The sequence below is a fragment of the Lemur catta genome, chromosome 12 (assembly GCF_020740605.2).
Source record: "Lemur catta isolate mLemCat1 chromosome 12, mLemCat1.pri, whole genome shotgun sequence".
Taxonomy (NCBI): domain Eukaryota; kingdom Metazoa; phylum Chordata; class Mammalia; order Primates; family Lemuridae; genus Lemur; species Lemur catta.
In genome coordinates, this window is record NC_059139.1 from 52643847 (window position 1) to 52659966 (window position 16120).

General features: G+C 34.8%; 1 protein-coding gene across 2 annotated transcripts in view; it reads right to left on the reverse strand.

Moving 5' to 3' along the window:
* Positions 1-16120, reverse strand: part of SSBP2 (single stranded DNA binding protein 2) — a 269811-nt gene that overhangs the window by 159190 nt on the left and 94501 nt on the right. For both annotated transcript variants that reach the window (XM_045566334.1, XM_045566335.1), the window contains exon 3: positions 11828-11889. In XM_045566334.1, coding sequence (XP_045422290.1) covers positions 11828-11889 — 62 coding nt within the window. The remainder of the gene's footprint in view (positions 1-11827; positions 11890-16120) is intronic.

Here is a 16120-nt window from a genome sequence, read left to right on the forward strand (position 1 = left end):
TCATCTAAGAGAAAACATTCTGTAGGCCTTAAAATATAAGGTAAGTTCACAATTAATTCAGTAAAATAAGATTACTGTCAGTAATGAAAAAAAGAAAGATCGAATATTGGCATTATTTCCTTTTCAATTTCTACAATAAGCAAGAAATACAAAGAAAATAATAAAAACAAAAATAAATTTATTATTTTTAAGTAAATAAGTAAATTTCATTATTTTTAAGAAAGTGAAAGCAGTTAAAGTTGTAATTGGCTTCCCTACAGCCCTACTGAAATAAAAAGTATAAGACCCATAGATAAACAAGGATACAGCTACAAGTTTTCCATCTAGATAGGGTATGTTATGAATTACAGTATATTGCAATTACTCTCATTCTAGTGTTCTTAAGGAACTTCAAAGACCTTAAAACCAAAAATTTTAATGTAGTTTTTAAACTGTATTTAGTTTAATCATAGAATATTATAAACACTATTATGACAATTTACTTATTTTTTTTTTTTCTGAGACAGGGTCTGTCTCTGTTGCCCAGGCTGGAGTGCAGTGGCATCATCATAGCTCACTGCATCCTTAAATTCCTGGGCTCAAGCTTAGCTTCCTGAGTAGCTGGGACTACAGGCATGCCATGTCCAGCTAATTTTTTTTATTTTTTTGTAGAGATGGGGTCTAACTATGTTTCCCAGGCTGGTCTCAAACTCCTGGCCTCAAGCAATCCTCCTGCCTTGGCCTCCCAAAGTGCTGGGATTACAGGCGTCAGCCACTGTCCCCGCCCAGACAAACAATTTAATATTTCTTCTTGTTCCTAATTTCCTAGCAAGTATCAAAAGACCTCTCCTGAAAATTATTCAAATTATATTACTTTTATAATTCCATTATATTATTTTTAAAAGATTGCCTTACACAATGGACTGGGGGGAAATAATGTATTGATTTATTGTTGGAGTATACCCTGAAAATCATTAAATAAATATTAGAAATGATTATTTACAATATATAATTAAATTATTTACCTTAGAATAGTAACATTCTTCTACTTCTATTTTTAAGTTTGCCTGTATGAATTTAGTTGGAGGTCAAAAGTTTATAAGACAACTTACTAAAAATAGTATTTTATACGTGGTATGTCTGAGAATCCTATATCACTTATACATTATCTTATTTAATAAAGGTAAAGAAATAGACCCTTTAAAAACATTTGTCCATGGTAAGCCTGGTTCTAGGTCTCATCTTGTAGTGCCTAAGACAAATGTCTATTCTTTTCTATGCATTCACAATCTCTATTCCATCACTTTAAAGATCATATAGCTAACGAGGCCACCAGGAAGGTATTAGATAATAAAGTAATAAGATTAAAGAATACTCATAAAAATAGGGTAAATCTACAATTTTAAAAAAGCCCTACTTACCAGGAGAGTTGTATAATTAAGTTTCTAGTAATCTAAGATATCTTTTGAAATTTAAAGTATAAAACTAATAAAAAATTAGATACAAATTTATTTTTACTGCTATGATATTCGTGTTTTAATACATGCTTCATTTATTTTATTAAGCATCTGAATGTTCTCACCTCTAAGAATCACCAGTGGGAAAGATATTTCAAAATTTTCTCTTTTCTAGAAAGTTCAATCATGTTTTACCCTAGTAATGTGAGCCATATAGTACAGGCTGAGTATCCCTTATCCAAAATGCTTGGGACCAGAAGTGTTTCAGATATAGGATTTTTTCAGATTTCAGAATATTTTCATCATACTTACTGGTTGAGCATCCCAGATCTGAAAATCAAAAATTCAAAATGCTCCAATAAACATCTCCTTTGAGCATCATATCAGCACTCAAGAAGTTTTTGATTTTGGAATATTTCAGATTTCGGATTTTCAGACTAGGGATGCTTAGTCTGTATTGTGACTGCTACAGTACCATCCTAATATTTGGTAACAATTGGCTAGATCACAACAATAAAAGCTAAGACCAAAATACATAATTTTAGGCCACATTCTGCAATTAATCCATGCGTGGCTTTGTGGGATAGCAGACAAATCATTTGACTTTTATAGCCTTATTTTGAAATTTAGAAAATAATGAGGTTAAAACCAGAAGACCTCTATGAACCCTACATAAATTTAAAAAAATTAAAAACTATCATTTCTTCTAGTAATATTTCAAAACTTCATTAAATGCCTGGTCTATATAATATGCTATGTCAAATACTGCCCAAGAAAATGAAAAGATATATAATCCATGGCACATATTTGTGGATCCAAAACTAATGATGAATTGAATTGAAAATTGCACACTTGCCTAAAGCACCTAAAAGTAGAAGTTACATTTCATATATTTAAATTTCACAAATACTCTTGACAAATGCTTTTGGCTGATATTATGACAATGTGACAATTACCATATGAAAATATAGACTTAACTCCTAGAGAAAGAATTTGGCTTTTTAGTAGGTAAGGTTCATAACAATATTGATTTGTTCTTGGTTCAAAAGATTTTATTGATGTCCTTTAATAAGCTATTCTGATGACTCTCTGAACTTGTTCCTTGAAGCCCAAGAGGGCCAAGGACAGAAAATTCTGAACCTCCATAGACACAGATTTCATCTCTCTACAACCTGAGATGCTAGTGGCTAAGGAGCTTTCAATTTCTCTAATCCTACATCTATTAAGCTTGAAAGCAAACTATTATCCTTGAAATGTAGTGGATTCATCATCACACATAATGCTTTGGATTTACAGTCTCTTTATTCCTAAGCAGAAACAAGTGAAAAATCTTTATTTTACAAATGAAGAAGACAAAGACTAAACACAGAGAAGCAAAACTTACAAAGTATTTAAATCTTTGATCTTATATCATTTGTTCTTATTAAAATCTTCCCTGCATAAATCAAGGGAAAACACAGCATTCCCAAGTTGAGGACTGTCACACAGACATTGTTTTCCCTTCTGTTCCTAAGTGTGTGAGTCAAAATGACTTAGCTAGTTGTTAATATCTCAAGGGAACACAGAAAGTAAAATGGTTATAAAAGAAGTCTATAAGCATGAATAAACACACCAGATATGTCCCAGAAGATCAGATATTAACATAATTATACAACTCTTATGCCACTGGCCATATCTAGGACTACCTAAAATTAAAAATTAAAAAATTAAAAATTAGCTGGGTACAGTGGCTCACACCTGTAATCCTAGCACTCTGGGAGGCCAAGGCGGGTGGATCATTTGAGCTCAGGAGTTCGAGACCAGCCTCAGCAAGAGCAAGACCCCATCTCTACTAAAAAAATAGAAAGAAATTAGCTGGACAACTAAAAAATATGTAGAAAAAATTAGCCAGTGGCACATGCCTGTAGTCCCAGCTACTCGGGAGGCTGAGGCAGGAGGATTGCTTGAGCCCAGGAGTTTGAGGTTGCTGTGAGCTAGGCTGACGTCATGGCACTCTAGCCTGCGCAACAGAGGGGGACTCTGTCTCAAAAAAAAAAAAAAATTAAAAACTAAAAAAACTAATAAGACACTGTGGAAAAAAATTTTTCTGAGCAGCAAGCCATGTTGTTAAAAGTTCAAGTCTTAATAGCTAAGAAAGTCATTTCTCTTTGATTGGTCTAAAAATATATCAATGAATGTTAGTTACTCATAAGACCAAAAATGGTTTTACATGAAGTGTACCTGTCCATCTTAGAACTTTCACTTGTGTACTTGTATTATTCCTTAGCATTACTCAATACCTTTAAAAAAAGCAAGCATTAAATTTTGTCCCACTATCATAAAATTCTCATAATACTCCTAGATGAGTAACAAATTTATATTTTAAAATAGCACGAAAAATAGTTAACATTTATTACGTATTAAATTCAAGTATCATCTACTAATCATCATATATTCAGCATTTAATCCACCTAATTATTACCCCCATTTTATAGATGAGGGAATTGAGGTTGAGAGATGTTAAATAATTTGCCTAAGGTCACACAGTTAGTGGCAGAGCTGGGCTTGAACTTTTTAATTATTACATTATTGTGCTCCTAATGTGAGTATGGTTTTACGAGTTCACATTTCAAGACTCCTTATTCTGATTATGGGCAGGTTTATACAGCTCCGACAGTCCAGGCAGCATCAGTTATCGTAAGAGTATGGTAGATAACTGTCCCAGATGAGACAGCAAGCATTTTGTTATCCTACCTTTGACCCTCATCCTCCAACTCATTTTTGAGTATCCTATGGCAACACCCCTCAGCTGACATGCAGCTGCCAGTGATCCATGGATGCCTCAATATAGACAGAGAAGAGAAGACTTTTCTGAGTCCCATTTATATACACCACCTGGAATTAGCCACTCATGATGCTCAAAAGAGAAATGTAATTAAGGTCTTATTAATAGCAGGCCTCTGAATTCAGCTCTGTGATTAAGAAATATCTGTTACTGAGATGATCACTGGTTACAATTCAGGAAACTTCAATTCTAATTACAAATTTGACCTTGAGTAGATAGTTTTCAAATTTTTCTATACAAAAAGACAGAAAATATATGTTATTTATTTTATAGGATTTTATATAGATATGAAGAGATGATATGTGCAAAAGTACTTTTAGAAGAAGTTTAAAGTTACTAAAAAATATTCTAGAAAAATCTCATCTACATAGTATAGCCAGAAAAAAAAAAGTTTTTTCATTAACTGAGTAAAATTAGCCTCACTTTCCTTTTCAATCCTTTGCATTTAGTGGAAGATTCTATCAGTGTTTTACAATGTTTTCTCCCCACCAAATCTTCCTCTGTATTCCACATTCCTTTCCTCCTCTCCTAGACTAAAGTTTGTTTTTTTCTCTGTATAGCCTAACCATCTCTGTTCTTTGCTTTCTCTCTTGCTAACACATTTCTTCCCTTCTCACTCTGATCATCCTTCTCCTCCTTACCTAATTGTCATCTGCATTGTCTTACATGTTGCTTAGTTTAACTCAATTCAAATAAATAGTTATACAAAGTCCATTATACGCAAGACAAACGAGAATAAGAACCTGTCAGCCAATTATAAATATTATACCATTCTAGTAAGCCAACTGACTGACTCCAATGCTATTGTTTTCATGTGGGTATTTGGTTATTCTTGGCTAGACCTGATGTCATCCATTAGATTCTGAAATCTTAGCATGCTTACATACTATAAGATCTGACTTCCCACTGCCAGGTGAAAGAAACTGAATTCCTAAGATTATCTTACTTATTAGTTTATTTTCTCTGCAATGTTAAATGTATTTGATTTCAAGATATAAATACATGGGCCCAGAGTTATTTTAAAAGGTGTTTTACATTTTTATTTTACTAAATAAAAATGAGGCATAGTTTCTACAATTAAAACTTTAAATATGAAATTTTTAAAAGCCTATATTTTTAAATTGCACAAGTTGAAAAAGATGTTAACCTCAGAGGAAAGAAGTTTTGTGGCATTTTTATTTCTGAAATTAATGGAAGAGTTGGGAACATTTATGAAAGAGAACAAATAAGAAGTGAGTTTTCAAAGGGGATTTGATCCAGGTAAAGTTATTATAAGCTGGGGCATGGGAAATACTACAGCACTGAGCACTGTGCAAACTGGAAAAGAAAAAAAAAGTGATTGTGGAAATCACACCAGAAACAAGAGAAAAAAGCTCCAGAAAGTAAAAGCACATACTTTCCTCCATCCCATACTAAAGGCAGAGATTCCCCTCCTCCCCTCGTTGGCCTTTGCCTCATCTCTCCTGTACTTTATTCTGCTTGTTGCTGTATGTGTATCTCCCTTTCATGTATCTTCAACTTCTCCCACTCTTTGAACCAACTTTTCACCCGAGTCTATATGCATGCTCAAAGCTATTCTATTTTAGAAACAAAACTGTTAGGTCCTCTTCTATATTAATCTTGAAATGATGACACATGCCACACCACACACTTCAACTACTCTTACTAACCCTAGAGCTGGAATATGAATTATAGCAGCCTTCTAACTTTCACTTTCACCACTCCACTGAAACTGTTCTCCCCAAAACCACCAAAGTTCACCTTATTTCCCAATTCAGGAAAATCTTTGGGTCTTTTTTCCCTCCACTTATACTTGCTGAGGAATTTGAATTTAACTGTTGAATGCTCTCTCCTGTGAAGGCCTTTCCTGCTTCTCATACATTATTCTCTCCCAGTCACTCTTCTTCTTCTTCATTTACTTTTCTTTGAGGCTCTTCTTCATCCACCCATGCTTAAATGTTGGCCTTTTTTTTTTTTTACAGAGTTCCAACCCCAGGCCCTACTTTTACTTGTTATACTGGACGGTTTCATCTATGAACACTCTTCACCTACAATGTGGTCTATGCTGGTAAGTCCCAAACCATCACATACTTAACTCAGAGCTATAGACCCAGATCTCTGACTTCCCATGTAGCATCTTTATCTGCATGTCATATAGTCATCTCAAAATTTAACCTGTTCAAGCTCAATCATGCTCTTTTCTCCAAAGCCTACTATTCTCTCTAAATGCCTTCACTCAGTTAATATCATCACTGTGCATCCCATCATCCAAATCTAAAATTGGGAGTCTCCACATTCACCTCCAAACTATGTGACACACTGTTATTTGGGATCTCTCACCTTATCACCTTTCATCTGGATAATTACAATTGCCTCATAAACTAGTCTCTGCCTCTGCTCTCAACCCTCTTTAATCTACCTTTATGTTGATGCCAAGTGAGTATCTAAAAGCACAAATCCAATCATGTCATGCACCTTGTTTAAAATCTTTGGGCTATAGTCCAAAGTCCTTAATTTACTCAAGGACTTCATATCTGACCCCTGCTTTTGTCTCTAGCCTTATATTCTATTACTTTCTAGTACTGCACCTACAGATCAACTGGTCCAAAATACCTGTCATTCCCTGAGTGCATCATCATCCATTCAAGATTTTATATAATACTATTCTTTGCCCAAAATACTCTTCCCTCACTCAACTTTCAGCTCAGCTCAGATTCACTTTCTCTATGAAGGCTTTTCTAACTCTCCCAAGCTGAAGTGAGTATTGCTCCTGTGTTGCTATATAACCAGTACATACCTCTGTTATATTATTTTTAATTGTATATCTCACACTACTGATATCCTTGAGGGCAGCATAGTTTTGCACTACGTAAATATTTGGTGAAGAGGCTTAAACAACAGAACAATTCCAATTTCAAATATTCTATAAAAATAGCAGTGAGAAGAAGTCATAAAATTACAACTCATTCATCCAAAAGGGACTCTCAGTTTGAGCAAATGAGTAAGCAGTAAGTTCTTGAAGAATACATGTTATCTTAATCATTTAGACCTCAACAGCAGCAACAGCTTTCCTGGTCAACCTTAAAAGGCAATGATTATTATAGTTCCGAATCCCTAACCCAGAGTACAGATCATGAAGCCCAGTTCCACAGAGTTAAGGATAAACAGGCCCCGCATCTGCTAGATATAAAGCCCACAGTAATAGCTGCTTATGTGCAATGCTCAGGATTGGTGCATTTTTCTGGAAGAGGAGACCCATAGCTTTTATGAGTTCTCAGAGGACCCCATGACTTCAAAATTGTTAAGAATCACTGATTTATATAGATAAAGTAGGAACCTCAAAGGGTATATTAGTAATTTTAAGGGGAAAAATTTTTAAACATTAAAAATACTACACCTATACATTTTGTATGTACTAGATTAAAATTGAACAAGTATGTTCTAAAAAAATCTATGTGCCAATTATTATTTATTTGATATCTCCAACTAAGGACAAATTAAGGTACTTAAAATACCAAAGCCATGGAGGAAAGGCTCCCCTTAATCTCAGAGCCACAGAAAAAGGAAGAGCAATGGCAGATTTAAAAGCTGCACCTTCTGACAGCTGAGAACAGAAAAGCGAAAATCTAGCAGAAGCAAACAGTCACAGTATTCAGTAAGTTATTACCAAATATTTACAGCATAGGAATAGGTTAAATTCATGAGAAAGAAGAGTAAAAACAATAGGTGCAAGAAAGAAAATTAATGTTATAAGGGAAAACTCTTAAAATCCTCACTTTGTTAACCCACTGATACAATAGGAACAGACTTCTAAAATGGTTTCTTATGTTACTTTGTAGACCTAATTGGAAACATGAAAAATTAAAAGGTGTCAACAGGTGAGGAGACTCAACTACATTCAGAAAAAAGTTCAGTATTTACGGTCTAGATCTAGATCTCATAAATACATACTATATAAAATGAGAATTTGACTTATAATAGTATACAAAGTATCAGTCTTAAACCCCAGGAAAACAGCACAATGATGGTGCTTAACTGTAATGAACCGTTGTTCCAAATACAGGAACGACTCTGAACCAAAAGACCGCACCTGTTCCTGCCATACGTATGTAAGACAAACAGGGGAAACCCACAACCACAACTGACCAAGTGTGGTTCCATTCACCACAGGGCTTCTAATAAGGCAAGCTTTCAGGGGACTGACTAAAAAGATGATAGTATTAAATAAGATACTGAGGAAACTATGTGCATGGCACTAGAATAGAGCTCTGGTTTTTCCTTTTAAAGAAGATGCTGAAACATGAGAGTGTTCAGATAGTACTGAACAGAAAATACTTCTAACAGAAGAAATGTAAAAAATAAATGCCTAGTTTGTCCATGCAAACCCCTGGACTACCAATTGCTGCTGCAGAAAAGTCACATACCTGGGAATACTGGTGCCCCAATGAATTTATCAGCTCTGATATCAACAAGGTCTTAAACACTGCATGGTAATTTTTTTGTGTTCTCCTGATCACAAAATACGGAATTATTTCTTGGTCTATATATAATTATTTCTGACTTTTTTAAAAGACTGTTCTTCACTCTCCTAAAAATTCACCACCACCACCACACTCAGTATCCTCAGCAGAAGACCTCATAGCCTACTTTGCAGAGAAGGCAAAAGGCATGAGAATAAGAACTGAATTTCTTGCCATCAAACATACAAACATCCCTGCATCTCCTCTCACCACAATGGTGGAGACAGTCCTCTCTTCTCATACTTCCCAACAGTCGTGCTTTAAACCCCCTTCTTCCTGACCTCCTTGGGGGTTTTACTAAATATCCTCTCTCCCTGTATCTTCAGTCTTTGCCTCTCTACTGTCTTCTTCTCTTAAACACTAAACATGCTAATGTCTTTCCCATCTAAAATGAAAAAAATTCTCTCTCAAATCTACAGTACTCCTCCAGGTATCATTCCCTTTATTCCTCATTACAGATAAACCTTTTGAAGAACTGACTATACCTACTATTTCCACTTTCTACCTTCCCAGTCGCTTCTCAACCTAGAAACACTCTGGTTTTCTAGCTCATTACTCGCTCACGTAAGTCATCCATGGCCTTTTCACTAAATCCAAAAGGATATATGCACTCCCATCACTTTACCTTTCAGCTATAGTAACATGATGGACCTTTTTTCCTCCTTCTCAAAACTCTCCCTTATTAATGGTTTCTATGATGCTACACTTTTCTGGTTTTCCTCCTATCTCTTTCGCTGAGACTTGTCTCCTTTGCAGCCTGTCTTCCTCCTCATTCCTTAAATGTTAATGTTGCAAGGGTTTTGCATGAGGCCCACTTCCCTCCCTTCTCCCTCAATACCATTCAACCATCTCCCTCCCTCCCTCCGCCCTCTCTCTCTCTGTGTTTTGTTTTTTTTTGTTTGTTTGTTTGTATTTTTAGAGATCGGGGCTCATTATGTTGCCCAGGCTGGACTCAAACTCCTGGCCATAAGCAATCATCCTGCCTAGACTCCTGCACAGCCTGGACTACAGGTGTGCACCACCATGCCCAGCTTCATCTCCCTCTCCTTTGAACATCAGACCCATATAATCAGCTCAACATCTCCACTTGGATGGCATGTATTTCAACTCCAGCGTGCTTAAAAAGTTGAACTCTTCAGCAAATCCTGCCACTTCTACTTCAAGACTTACATCCCTCAAATCCTTCCACTTCTCTTCCTCCTCATTGCTTATACACTAGTTCAAGTAACCATTCTCTAGCCCTTATTGCAAGAGCCTTCTAAGTGCTTCTCTGCTTCTAGACGTATTCCTGTTCCATCCATTATCTCCACTATAGAACCAGAGTGATATTGCTAAGATGTAACTTGACATTGTAATTCTCCTTCTTAAAAACTTAACTGCATTGTATTTATAACCAAATTCAAACAGTCAGTTTAGTATTCCAGCCTCATCCCTGATCACTCTATCATCTCAATTTCTAATGTAATGAATTTCTTTCTATTCTTCCTACATGCTATACTCTGCCTTTCACTTCTAGGTCTTTGTACATGGTATCATTTATCCAGAACATTCCCCTTCTCTATCTCTCCATGTCTCTCTGGCCAACTCTTATACATACTTAACACCTTGGCTTGTGTACTAGCTGCTCCAGGTGAAATATATTTGGTATGTGCCTATGTAGTACTCTGTGAATCTCCTATAAAACACTTCTTTCTCACTGCTTATTTAGTTATAGATTTTCCCCAATAGATTTTCATTAGCAAGAGGGGAAGGTTGTGTGTCTGTTTTACTCACTAGTGTGTCCATAGTAGCTAGCATAGCACCTGACCCATATAAGACACTCAATAAGTGTTTGTTGACAGCATGCAATAAATAAACTTTACTAGGTTTGCATGCAAAAATATGCTAAAATCCTCATGAAACAATAAAACTTTAAAAGACACCACTACCACATGGCAGAAATACAAAGAAACATAAAGGTATGAAAGGTACTTCCTTGAGGCAAAAAAAAAAAAATCTATTTGATTAGTTAAGTATATACTGAGCACTGTATCAGACAACTGTTTCTCATGAATATGCATTTCCATGTCAAGAAAATGAAGATAAACTTATTTTGGTATCTGCTTATTTGTAACTTATTCCCCTCTTGTTCTTGGGGAATAATGATTTGTTTAATGATTAACTGTTATTTTGAAACAGGATTGGCCTATTACAAAAGATGCCAATTAAATTATCTCCCACTCTGAATCCCTCCAAGAGAGTGGGGGTTCAAGAAGGAATTAGAAAGGCACGCCAGCATATAATTACTTATATGATGGTGTGGCATTGCCAACTTGATAGGCCACTTTACAGAAAGCAGTATTATAACTAGCTCAGCAATCAGAGAGCCAAGAAAAAGTGTCATCCTCATTTTCCACTGCAAGATGAGAAAGGAATCTGCTACGGACTAAATTGTATCCCCTCCCAAATTCATATGTTGAAGCCCTAACCCCTAATGTGATGGTATTTGGGGATGGAGCCTTTGGGAGATAGTCAGGTTTAGATGAGGTCATGAGGGTGGGGCCTTCATAATGGGATTAGTACCCTTATAAGAAGAGACACAGAGAGCTTGCCCTTTATCTCTCCCCACTGGATAAGGACATAGTGAGAAAGTAGCTGTCTATAAGCCAGGAAAAGAGCCCTCACCAGAAACCTACTGTGTTGACACCTTGATCTTGGACTTCTGGCTTCCAGAACTGTGAGAAAACAAATTTACATTGCTTAAACCAGCTATTCTACAGTATTTTGTTATGGCAGGTCAAGCTGACTAACACAGAATCATACTTACAGTTGGAGATTCCACATACTGGTTCCAATTTCAGATCGACTTCATGGCAGTATCGTTAAATTATTAATAAATAACACAAATGCTACTTTTGAGGGTTTTTTTTTAATAAGTGCTACTTTCCAGAAAACAATTTTAGAAAACTAAAAAGAATAAAAATGAAACATGAACTCATAAATAGGTATAGCGCTAGCCAACTGGAATGCATCATCAATCTAGTAAAAATGGAATAAAAGATACTTACCACCACCAAGAATGTAAGAATCCTGGTGGTTCCCCCAATGTGATGTTTTTTTCCCATCTTATCTAAAATGAATAAAAGAGATATTAAATACTTTTCCTAATAATATTTTTAACATATATTACAAAGAAATATTTTCCCATTTAAAATACTATGTTAATATTTACGTTTTTCATCATTTTCATATTATTCTTTACCCAAATTTTATAAGTAGTCATTTTACATAGTGATTTATAGACTGGATTAGTCAACAAGAGATGTCACCCTTATTTTCCTGAATTTGCTTCCCACTGTGCCAGTGATTAAGCTATTGTCTTTTAGTTAGTTCTAAATCCATGTTTCTATGCTCTTTTAGATGCTGAGATTGGGGATCTGTGCACCATCTTTGTCCTTCGTTAAATGGCTTCCTATTAGGCCCCATAAACTGTAGAGGCTCTAGAGGGAAATTGGAAGTAGAAGAGTGGAGAAGAGGTTTACTTCCTGTTAGCTTGCTGTTCCTGTCAGGGTTGCCCCAGCAGCAGCAGTTCATCCCAGGGCCAACAGCTGGTTCCACTCTAGCTTTCTCCAGCACAACGAGAACCAGTCTCTTCATGCCCTCTCATAAGGACAAGCAGTTGGGCAATACCCCTCCTTAGAGGTCTGAAGTTCCACAAGTCTCCTTTGAGCTCTTCGGGTACCAGCAGCTACACAGCTGCCCTCCTTAGATGTCTAAGACTCAGCTCTGTGAGGTTTCTCCTCCAATTTTTTGATAAACACAAATTCTTCCTTTTGGTGCCCCAGCCTTAATGATTGCTTACTGCAATTATTGATTTTATGTAACTTCTATGTTCTCTTTTGCCTTTTTTTTTAAATCTGTTTAGTTATTTCCCTACATTACATTCTCTTTGTTGAAATACTTAATGTGCTTTTAATTAGTGTGTCTGTATCCTGATTGATACACCATTCCCCGTACCCCTTCATACAATAAGAATATTAAAAATATATTCCTTCTAAGCAGAATGGAGTATGGGCATTTAGCTTTCCTACATACTAGGTGTGTGAACTTGGGAAAGTTACTTAAGTCTTCTGTGCCTCAGTTTCCTCATCTATAAAATGGAGCTAATAATAGTTACCTAGCTCATAGGGTGTTGTAAGGAATAAACTGGTTAGTATAAGAAAATCACTTAAAAGAGTGACTAATAGGTAGTAAGTGTTTGATAACCATTAGCTGCTATTTTTATTTTTGCTTTACTTAGATGAGCATCCTCTAAAAATTTATTCCATCATCATTGTCACCAATACCCAGAAAATTCCAGTGATATTCCACATAAAAACATTCAGATATCTATGGTTGTGCCAAACAATTTTAGCTTACTAATCAGAATAGTGTAAAACACCTTGGTAGAAACCACACGTATGTATGATTAGGAAAAAAGAACAATCAGAGTTGGAACTAAGGAAGAATTGTCTATGCTCCTGGTATAAATGGGAGAAGTAAAAATCATTTAAACAGAAAATTAAGTTTCTATTTACTTAAAATTATTTGGGAATTAGTGTTCTGTTAAGCTCAGTTATCACATATACCAAATTCAAATGACCATTAAAAGTATCATCCTTGAAGTCTTTCTTTTCTTTTCTTTTCTTTTTTTTTTTTTTTAGTGAATCAGAACATATTTCAGGATCTTAAGGCACATCAAAATCACCATTATTAATATTAATATGAAAATCAGTTATCACCGCTGACCCAGAAATTTCCAAGAGATTGGGCTTAATATACCGACTCTAAATAATACCTTAAGTGTTACATTTTTAACTAAATTCCTGATTTGAGGGGGGTGGGCATAAGAAGGCATACATTTTTCCTAATAATATTATTAGGAATATTATTTTTTCTAATAGTATAAAATAGGAGTTTTTAAAATATGGTGATATTAACTTTCCAATTGTTTATATTTCAGATGAGTTGGAATTCACTACTTAAAATTTAAAAAAATTTAAAACAAGGTCAATATCTCTCGAAAAGTAAAAGTTCTGATTAAATACTTTTTACAAACTATATTTAAAAATTAGAAATCTGGATGAGTATTTATATAGTGACTTTTCTAAACACTAGATAGCAACAAACACAAAAGATAAAAACAGCTTCCTTAAGGGAGATTACATTTTAGTAGGGAAGATAGACCATAAACAAACAAACAAACAAACAAACAAACAAGTAAACTGTGTGTCCATTAGAAAATGATAAACGCTATGGAGGAAAAGAAACCTAGGAAGGAGGATAGAAAGGACAGGAAAACAGTGAAGTGAGTTACAATTTTGAATAAGGTGATCCAGAAAGGCTTTAGAACAATCTCTACATATGCCTTAGTTTTTAGTTTAAATAATAAAAACTATGTAACAATATCCCAATCACAATATATGCCCATAGGCCCTTAACACTACTATGAAGTAAACGACTATAATTATAAATATCAGAAAAATTCAAGGAATTCTTTCCATCATCTACTATGGAATAAGTTAGAAAGTCTTATCCCCCAAAGACTATTTATAATAAAAAAGCTTTAAAACAGGCACTGAGAAAGTAGCCCTAAATGTGGACACAAACAAACAAACAAATCTCTTTAAGGAAAAGATGGAAAAACTTATCGACGCCATTAAAATCACTGAAATTGGTTGCATTTTTTAGAGTTCTTAAGTACATAAAATGTAAACCAATGGGAACTTTGATGTGAACTAGTAATTTGTTCACAAAAAAAAGAAAAGAAAAATTTTCTAAAGATTAGAAATGTGAGAGCTATTTTTTAAAAGAACTACAAGGAAGAATTCCAGGAATTAATGAATTTGAAATTAAAAAGACTAAATATGAACAACAGACCAGAACATGTCATATACTAATAAATGTAAGTCTGATCCTAATTTGAATTCTCCTAAGTAATAACAAAAATAATTTGTATATCTATGCTACCTTTTATCTGATAATTTCAGTCAATCAATATTATATCATTGTGGTTGAGACTTATGAGAAATGAAATTCTGATGTCTTGCTAAAGTTATAATTTAGTCAAAAACCTGTGTCTCATCTTTCTCTCAATCTTTCTCTCACCATTTTTTCACTAGTGTATATCTTCTTTTTTTTTTTTTCCCGGCCACCCAGTTTATGTCTTCTTGAAAGAGCATAAGAATAGAACCTCATAGATGTGTCCCAGATACACTAATATTCCTAATCACTAGAATCATCCTAATCGTATGAACAGCAAGTTTTTCAAAGTAGTGCCCTTATATTTCATCTCAGTTCATCTTGACTTTATATAATAAATCAGATAATATTATACTATATTCAATTAAAAAGAGAAGAATGTGAGATATCTTATGGAAGAGTTAAAGTGGCATGACTAGGTCTGGATGCCAGAGTGTGCTGGAGATAGGATTAGACTGATAAGTCCCAAATGCACATCAGTTACTAGGCAGCCTCCTTTCTGCACTTCCACCACTCCCACAAGCAATCACCTGCTATTCGGGAGACAAAGTCCTCTAGAACACTACCTATATGGCTTATATTTGATATGGTCTTTCATGGGAGGAAGCCTGAAGGTAATCCATTTGTATTTCAAACAGTATTACTTATTATTCCTCAGAAAAACTCAAAAAGCTTCACATACATCATCACCTTTATCCTTGTAATACTTTTTACCATATAATGAATAAAGTTAATCTTTTTCACTTTAAATTGCAAGTCTGTGCCAGAAGCAGCTGGAACTTTGGCCCATTATACTGAAGTTAACACAAAATCTATCCTTTTATAGTTATTGAATGCATGCCACTTAAAGGTTTATGTTCTAGGTATTTCCAAAGAAGAGATGGTTCTACACGAGAATATGTTTACATAGTGAATGATATTGCTCCCTCCAAACTAGGCACTATTCCAGATACCATTGTTTATAGAAAGCACAGAATGGTGCTCAAGAAGAGGCAAAACAGAACCCTGACCTATAGAAAACTAAATCACATTCAGTTAGAAAAACTGAAAATTAGAAACAACCTGAGAAACATTCACCAAAAGTGAATGTAAAATAAATCTTGATACTTCTATACTACAGATCAGTGTGCTATCATTAAAAAGAATGAGATATATCTACATGGAAAGAGGGCCACACGCTTGCTATTGGTTTTTCAAGATGGAGAATTTGAAAAGTTAGAGAACAATATGTATAGTATAAAACCTTTCTGTTTGAAAAAAAGTGTACATATTTATATGTGCATTTGGGTGTACATTTATTAAAGAAATCACACCAAACTTATAGCTACTATTTGGAAAAG